Raw genomic sequence first — 8,914 nt, forward strand, 5'->3', positions numbered from 1 at the left:
CGGGCTGATCTTGATGGTACAGGTGACGCTGAATTTCTTCTGGGTCAGGCCTTTGTATCGGCAGCTCCTGTAGGGAACATAAAGAACACCAGACAACAAAGAGGGCAATCACTATCTTTCACACCACTAGTTCCTGCATCTGGCACGCCACATTCTCTCCAGGAACTCTTTCACAGCCTCAATCATCCTTTCATTCGTCTCCCCACAGAGTCCCAGCAGCAACTCCATCCATTCCCTTCCTGTCATCTCCACTCTGTCATGCCCCAGCTCACTCAGCACCACTTGCATCATCTCATACCTGTCTCTGGCATACTTCACACACTCCAGCACCACATGTTCCACTGTCTCATCCTCTCCCAAGTCACACATCTGGCACACTTTGCTGCGGGACTCAGACCATCTATAATTCCTTGCATTCACATCCATGCACTGTGCCCTAGCTCGGAAGAGAAGATCACCACCCAGGCTTCCCTCATACCACTTTTCATACATTGGGGCCTCTTTCTCTCTATACCATACCAAGGTACTCTTTTGCTCCATCCTATTTCTCCAGTCATCCAGTCCCACACCTTTCACTACTCTGTCTATCTCACTCTTCCACTTCCTTACATCCCATTCTCTACCTTCTCCATTTCTAACAATCATACTCCAGTCTCTCTCTAAATGTCTTCCTTCTACCTGTTGAAAACCCAACTACTTACTAACCCACTCTTTGCTACCAGCCTGACACACCTCTTCCCCACTTGCTACTCCTGACATTCCACAGAAACACTTTTCTCACTATCCTTGCATCATTCATTCGTTCTAACCTAGCCTTATACCTTAGGGTCGCTTTCACATATCTCTCTAAAAGTGCTCCAACCCATATCACCCCTAAGGGCCTCTACTGCTGCATATCTAGGTGCATTAAGTGCCATTCTTGCAACTCTATTCTGCCCTATTTCTAACTTATCTAGTTCACTCTCATTCCAAGCAATCACATCCATACCATACATGATGCTCGGAACAGCCACGCTCTTCCAAACTTCTCGCAGCACGTCATATTTACTCGCCCTCATCCTTGCTGCACTTCCTAGACGACCTACCCACTGATTTGCCATACTTATCTTCTCATTCTTAATCTTTACACAGCCATCCGGACTCATCCACATCCCCAGATACTTATATTCATCTGTCTGCTGCACCTCATTCACTCCTAATCTCCACACATGGTTCCTCTCATCCTCTGACCTATTCACAACCATTACCTTACTCTTTTCACTACTAAATCTCACTCCAAAATCTCTTCCATACCCATCTACTACATCAAGCATACTCTGTAGCTCTTCTTCCGACTCACTCATGACTACAACATCATCTGCATACAAGAGCACACCTATCTTATCATTTCCCACATATACACCTGCATTCATTCTCCTCATTCTAGCAGCCAATTCTTCTGTATATAAGCTAAAGAGGGTTGGTGATAATATGCAACCCTGCCTAACTCCTCTTTCACTCTTCACCCAGTCTGTCTCTATATCCCCTAGTTTATACTTAGCTCTTGTATCCACATACATACTTCTCACTATGTTAACTATCTCTGCACTTAATCCAATCTTTTCTAACACCCTACCTAGCATTTCTCTGTTTACCCTATCATATGCTTTCTCTATGTCTAGGAAACCTAAGTATAGTTTGCTACAATCCCTTTTCTTTCTCTCAATCAATTCATTCACCACAAACAGATTGTCTTCTGCTCTCCTGTCCACTCGGAATCCATTTTGCTCTTCGCCTAACACTCCAACTCTCTCAATCCATTTGCACAATCTCTCGTTCAACACCGCACTGAACACTTTGCCTACTGTGTTAACTAACGCAATCGGCCTGTAGTTCCTCAACTCATTCTTACTCTTATATCCTCCCTTATGCAACAAGGTCACCCTGCATTCATTCCACATTCTCGGCACTCTCTCCTCCTCCCACACCTGGTTGAACAACTCAGTCATCCTATCAATCACTACTTCTCCATTTTGTACATTTCATACGGTATCTCATCCGGCCCTGCTGCCTTCCCATTCTTCTGCTTCCTCACACATTTCTCCACCTCCTCCCTGCTGATCCTTTCATTCAACTCATCTGCATCCTTTCTCTCCAGTGACACACATCCTTCATCCACATCAAAGACCTCACCTACACCTCCAATCTCTTCCCAAAACTCTTTCATTGCCCTTCTCTTCCTTATCAGTCACCACTGCCCCATTCACCTTCAGGCTCTCCACATTCTCACTGTCAGGCATCCCCTCACCCCTCAGGAATCTGTACCATTCTCGCCCACCTTCCATACCTTTCTCTCTAAGGGCCTGAATCACACTTCTCTCACTTGTAACTTTAGCATTCATTATCTTTCGCTTCGTCATTCGCTGCTGACTCACATACGCTGCCCATGCATTCAGGTACTCCCTTTCAGCTTCCTCACTCTCATGTCTCCTCTTTCTTAACTGTCTGCACATCCTATTCAGTCTCTTTCTTTCCTTCCTAGCATCCCTGATCTCATTATTCCACCACGGCCTACATGCATGCTTTCTGGCACTTGTTCTTGCATACCCTATCTGGCTTACTGCTGCATTCCTCACATTTTCTACAAATCTATCATTCAGTTCATCCACGTCGCTTAGACTTTCATCCTCCCAGCTCCTCTCACTCAAGTCCACCTGGGCTGGTGACAGTTGGTGATTTTACGTTCGTAACGGAACTCATTTCAAAAATGGAAAATAGAAAAAATGAAGCCACGGCCGAATGTCTGATATTTTATGACTTGATAAATATTTTAACCAATATCCACAATATCAAAGCATCTCTAGCATAACTAATAATAGAATATATTTAAATCAATTAATCAAAAACGTATCAACACTGTCACCGTTAAAAGTAATGAGAAGTCAAACCATGTTGATTTGCGAGTATGCTAACACACTTTACAGAATCTGAGCTGTCTTGCAGAACAGTCTAGAAGGAGCTATATCGTCAAAACCAAATGTAAATAAAAGAAAACAAAACTAAAATATCTACCTTTAACAGGACTAAACACCATCATAAAGCCACATATTTGATTCAGTGGCAGTGTTACACACTTCAAAGAGCGTAAGCGATTCTTTGAAATGATAGGGATTCGGTTACAGCTTGAAATGAAAAAGGGGTTAATGGCCGAGGCATAAATTTGAGCCCCACAGCTGGCCCCTATCACAGCACAAACACAGCACAAAACACCACATATTTACCGAACAGAGGCACGGAAATCACTTCAATGGCAACGAAATATTTATAGAAACACAATAATCGTCGTACAGAGACCGAATAATAGAGTGAGAAACGAAAGTATTGTAACCAGCAGGCTTGCGTAGATTGCCGGGGCCTGAGGCATCGTGGAGAAGACCGCCTATATTTTGTTTCATCAATATTTACCGTTCTTAGCACCGTTCCCTGGTGTAACGAGCACACTACTGGGCTGATGTGTGCAGAGATGAGTGGTAGTTGATGGATAAGTGTGTGTAATGAGTGTTCGTGTGTGTGCGTGTTTGTGTGGCGTGAAGTATGTAGGACAACGGGGGTAGTTAGTGTATATAGATTGTTATTGCCTCAGATATCTCAGTGTTATTTACTTGTTTATTGTTTGTCTGTTTGTTTGTTTGGCTGCGTAAAGGAAGAGTTAACAAAGGTAAGTGTGTGTGTGTGTGTGTGTGTGTGTGTGTGTGTGTGTGTGTGTGTGTGTGTGTGTGTGTGTGTGTGTAACATTCCTATTAATCCGTATGCATTCCTGTATACCCCAATGTATTCCTATTTGCAGTCCTTCATTCCTATGCATTTCTATATATTTCTATGCATTACTACTTTATTCCTATGCATTCCTACCATATTCCCATCTGTTCCTATTATGTATATTCCTGGACATACACATTATATTCCCATTCCTAAATGTAAACCTATCATATTCCTATCCCAACAAAAATATAGAGAAAAAATATAAAATAGAATAGAAAAACTCGTATACATTCCTCATTCCTTCCACACTCACGCCCACACGCCCATACATTCCTCCCACACTCACGCCCACAGGCCCATACATTTCTCATTCCTCCCACACTCACACCCACACGCCCATACATTCCTCATTCCTCAAACACTCACGCCCACAAGCCCACAGATTCCTCATACCTCCCACACTCATCACTCCCACACGCCCACAGCTACGCCTGGCCGCCCTCAACCAGCCGTACACCGGAGACATGAGGGGCGTGACGGGCGTGGACTACACCTGCTATCGTGAGGCGCGGCGGGCGGGGCTGAGCGGAACCTTTAGGGCTTTCCTCACCTCCAGGATCCAGAACCTTGACTCTATTGTTAGGAGAGACGACGCTAACTTACCTGTCGTCAATATTAAGGTAGAGTGGTAGTGATTGGCTATCTCTAATCTCTCTCTCTCTCTCTCTCTCTCTCTCTCTCTCTCTCTCTCTCTCTCTCTCTCTCTCTCTCTGGTAAAAATGAGGATGATGAAGTGAAAGAAGAGAAGAAGAAATAGGAGGAGGAGGAGGAGGAGGAGGAGGAGGAGCCTTATGTATTAACTTCACTTTTGCTTATCATTTATTATTTATTATTCGCAAGAAAGATACGTCTGGGTGTTGGTGAGTGTATTTGCTTATATTCACTTGTGTTTTACCTATTTACACCTGTATTTACCTATGTTTTGCCTTTATTTACCTATATTTACCTGTATTTACCTATTTTACCTACGTTTTACCTATATTTCACCTATATATACCTGTGTTTTACCTATATTAACCTGTGTTTTACCTATATATACCTGTATTTACCTATTTTTACATGTGTTTACTGTTTTACCTATTTCTACCTATATGTACTTCTGTTTTACCTAATTTTCATCCTGCCTTACCTGTGCATACCTACATTTACCTACACTCACCTTCATTTACCTAGATTTCACTGTATTTACTACCATAACCACTTCTAACTTCACTTACCTGTGCGTACCTTTGTTTACCTGCACAGGGGGAGGTTCTCTTCAACACCTGGCGCGGGATATTCTCAGGTGATGGCGGTCGCTTCATGCAGAAACCGAGAATATTCAGCTTCGATGGCAAGGAAGTACTGACGAGCCCTGAGTGGTGAGTGCCTTCCTTCACCGCCCTGGCTTGAGTTGACTAGAGGTGTAGAAATGAGGAGGTTGGGAAGGAGAGGAAGGTGCGAGAGGGTGAATGTAGTTGTAGTAGGCAGGCGTTGTAGACAGTTTGACGTGTTTTGTGTTTTGTTAATTTTGTTTGTGTTTTGTTAAAGAGGAGGGTGGTATAATGCAAGGATGTAGTAGAAGGTAATGAAGAGTTTATTAAAGGTGTATAAATAAGGGTGTTGGGGAAAATAGAAAAGTAGAAAGGTTTGGAAGTAAAGAAATAGTAGTAGAAAGGTGTTTGGTATGTTTGATTCTCTTCTCTTGTGTTCTGTTGATGAAGAAGAGGTGTTATAATGCAAAGATGTAGTAGAAAGTAATGAAGAATAATTTGAAGGAATAGAAGTAAGAATATTGGGAGAACGAGAGAGGTAGAAGAGAGTGATAGTAGTAGTAGTAGTAGTAGTAGTAGTAGTAGTAGTAGTAGATAGATTTGGCGTGTTTATTTACTTCGTTTGTGTTTTGTAAGGATAAAGTAGAAAATAATGAAGGGTTAATTAGAGGTATAGAAATGAGGAGGTTGGGAAGATGAGGGTGGTAGAAGAGGGCGGAAGTAGTAGTGGTAGATAGATTTAACGTGTTTATTTGCTTCGTTTGTGTTTTATTGATGAAGAGGAGGGTAGTATAATGCAAGGATAAAGTAGAAGGTAATGAAGGGTTAATTAAAGCTATAGAAATGAGGAGGTTGGGAGGAAGAAGGAGATAGAAGAGGGTGGAAGTAGTAGTAGAAGATGAGGGTTGGGTGTGATTATTTTGTTTTGTGTTCTGTTGATGATGATGAGGAGGGTAATAATAATGCAAGGGGCTAAATTCTGTCCCTCTCCCTCTTATAGTTTGAGCTGTGTTTATGCACGAATGATGCCAAGTAACCTTTTCACTGTTTAGGAACTGGCACCTCAGTAAGCCTATTTTTAACACATTTTTTGTTGCCCTAAGCTGACTGTCCCTCTTACATGAAAAAAAACGTCACTTTCCCCATTTTAGTTTGAGTTTGTGCACAAGTAATGACAAGTAACCTTAAATTCTGCCACGCCTCCCACACACAGGCCACAGAAATACATATGGCACGGATCTGACATTGAGGGGGGGAGAGCCTTGTCCTCTTTCTGCGACGCTTGGCACAGTGACTCAAGGGACGTGGTTGGGCTGGCGTCCTCTCTCCAACAAAACCACCTCTTGTCGCAGGAGAAACACGGCTGCCACAACTCCTTCATTGTGCTGTGTATTGAAGCCACAAGTCACGCGTACAAGAGCTCTGGGGGAAGGAGGAGAAGACACGCAGGAAAGGCGGAGCAGGATATGAGTGAAGAAGAATATTTTGAAGTGCTGAGTGCTTTAGAAGACGTGTGAAAAGGGTCGTGTGTGGTTTTATGGAAGATTTAGCTAAGGAGATGTGTGAAGTGTCTATTGTGTTTTGTATAGGTGTGCGGGAAGGTAAGGGTGAGTTTTTTGGGTTGGTTTTGTGTGGTTATTGAAAGAAGGTCAAGAGAAGGAAAGAATGTCTAGCTTTATCTCTCTCTCTCTCTCTCTCTCTCTCTCTCTCTCTCTCTCTCTCTCTCTCTCTCTCTCTCTCTCTCTCTCTCTCTCTCTCTCTCTCTCTCTCTCTCCAGGGATGTCACACCGTCGGCGATCTCCTCATCGTCCCCAGCAGTCGGAGAGCGCGCCTCTGCACCGCATCGAGTCACCTGGTGTGGGTGACAGCACTGGACATCCACGTCAAGGCTCCGTATTCCATACAAGGGCGGATCTGTGCCTTGTACAGCGTCAGGATGCCTTGGGGATCCAGGTTGCTTGCCACCCTGCGGAGGGCTGACACACGCTGAGAGGTCTGGCGGGCCACAGACGCGAGGTGCTGGTCGTAGCGCAGCTCCCGGTCAATGGCCACACCCAGGATCTTGATGTCGTCTTGGAGGGGCAGCTGGACACCCCCAAACCTTATTTGTCCCTCCACGGCCTGGGTAGCTGCGGGAGACCAGGAGACGACCATAGCGTGTGTATTCTCAGGCGCGAATTTGACCTGCCATAGCGCCCCCCACTCCTCTGCAGTTTTCAGCTGCCTGTTGACTGCAGCAACAGCGCGCCTACTGTCATGGCGGCAGTAGGAGACGGCCACCGTGCAGTCATCAGCATAGGCTTTGACTGTGGGGAGCTGGCGAAGTAAATCGTCTATATATATGTTCCACAGGACTGGCCCTAATACAGAGCCCTGTGGAACTGAGGCTTCTATGGGGGCAGGCGCTGAGGACCGTCCATTGATGACTACCGGTAGAGATCGACCATGGAGGTAGTCATCAAGAAGAGACAGCAGGCTCCCGGCTACGCCTTTGGCACGCAGCTTTGCCAGCAGGGCGGAGTGCCACATACGATCATAGGCGCCCGCGATTTCAAGCGCCACCACGAGTGTGTCCCGGCCTTCGTCGAGGGAGTCCTGCCACTCTTGTGAGAGGAGGAGAAGCAGATCTGAGGTGGATCGGCCCGGCCTGAACCCAAATTGGTGAGGCGAGAGGAGACCGTTGTCTGCAAGGTGTTTCTCTAGGGCGGCAGCCAACATCTTCTCAAACACCTTGCCAACAACCGACTGCAGGGAGATGGGTCGGTAGTGGCTCGGGTCCGTCCTGGAGTCTTTCTTGTGGGCAGGAACCACACAGGCTTCTTTCCAGGCAGATGGCCACTTCTCCTCCTCGAGGCAGGCAGCGAAGATGTTGGCGAGAGGTGCAGATAACTCCTCGGCACAGTTCTTTAGTACCCGAGGACTGATGTTGTCAGGACCTGTGGCTTTCCCTGCATCGATTTCCTCGAGTACTCTCTTGACCTGTGCCGCGGTGACGGAGACCGACGTGATGGTGTGGTCAGTCTCTCGGGGCAGCTCAGGTGGAGGGCGGTGAGGGTCGTCTACTTGAATTTTTTGTGCAAATACTTCGGCCAGGAGAGCAGCCTTATCCTCGCTGCTAGTAGCCGTGGACCCGTCTGGCCTGGTGAGGGGGGGCACGCTGTCCTGTCTCAGCACGCCCTGCCGCTCCTTGACGAGCGCCCTTGCTCCCCACTCCAGGACCAGTGAGTTTGCTCCTCATCACTTCCTCCCAGTGCTGCCGCGCCCACTTGGATGTGGCTGTCATCCTCCTGCACGCAGCTCGGTGGAGGGCGAGATTGTGGTGTGAGGGGCGTCGCTTGTACCTTCGCCATGCCGCATATTTGGCCTCGGCAGCAACCCGGCAGCGGTAGCCGAACCATTTAGGGTCTGTGGCTTTGGCGAGGTACGTGCGATGGGGAACAAACTGGGTCTGGAGGACAAGTAGCTTCGAGGTGAGGACGGAGACCTTCTTCTCCACGTCCTCGACGAGCAGCACCTCCCAATCCGTGGTACTGAGAGCCTGCCGCAGGGATGGCCAGTCAGCCTCCTCCCAAAGCCATATGTTGCGCGGCACAGCCTCTTCTCTCGCAGCGGTGAGTTGTACGTGGGTCAGCACTGCGTGGTGATCAGAGCTGCCCACTTTGTCCAGCTGTTGACAGGTGATGTTGGCTTCAGGGAGATCAGACAACACAGGATCGAGCAGCCCTCCTCCTTCATGAGTTGGAAACGTCACGTGGTTGACGAGTCCTTGCACCGCTACAAGCTTGTCGAAGGCCTGCTTCTCTAGGTGGAAGTTGAGGTCTCCCAGGATAAGGACGGACTTGCATTGGTGGCGCCGAAGC

At 46.8% G+C, this 8,914-nt stretch overlaps 1 protein-coding gene across 1 annotated transcript; it reads left to right on the top strand.

Annotated features, from left to right (window-relative positions):
* The first annotated feature begins 3,502 nt into the window (after positions 1-3,502).
* Positions 3,503-6,800, top strand: LOC123500474 (collagen alpha-1(XVIII) chain-like). Its single transcript, XM_045249190.1, has 4 exons — positions 3,503-3,509; positions 4,096-4,421; positions 5,047-5,162; positions 6,268-6,800. The coding sequence occupies exons 1-4, from the start codon at positions 3,503-3,505 to the stop codon at positions 6,569-6,571; spliced, it is 753 nt and encodes a 250-aa protein (XP_045105125.1). The 3' UTR covers positions 6,572-6,800.
* Positions 6,801-8,914: the final 2,114 nt, after the last annotated feature.

Source organism: Portunus trituberculatus, unplaced genomic scaffold (genome assembly GCF_017591435.1).
Source record: "Portunus trituberculatus isolate SZX2019 unplaced genomic scaffold, ASM1759143v1 PGA_scaffold_295__1_contigs__length_64426, whole genome shotgun sequence".
Classification (NCBI taxonomy): domain Eukaryota; kingdom Metazoa; phylum Arthropoda; class Malacostraca; order Decapoda; family Portunidae; genus Portunus; species Portunus trituberculatus.

Bases quoted from the DNA above. Each gene is read 5' to 3' on its own strand.
- LOC123500474 (XM_045249190.1), top strand. The intron at 4,422-5,046 runs GTAGAGTGGTAG...TTACCTGCACAG, and splicing joins TACCTGTCGTCAATATTAAG to GGGGAGGTTCTCTTCAACAC. The intron at 5,163-6,267 runs GTGAGTGCCTTC...TCCCACACACAG, and splicing joins GTACTGACGAGCCCTGAGTG to GCCACAGAAATACATATGGC.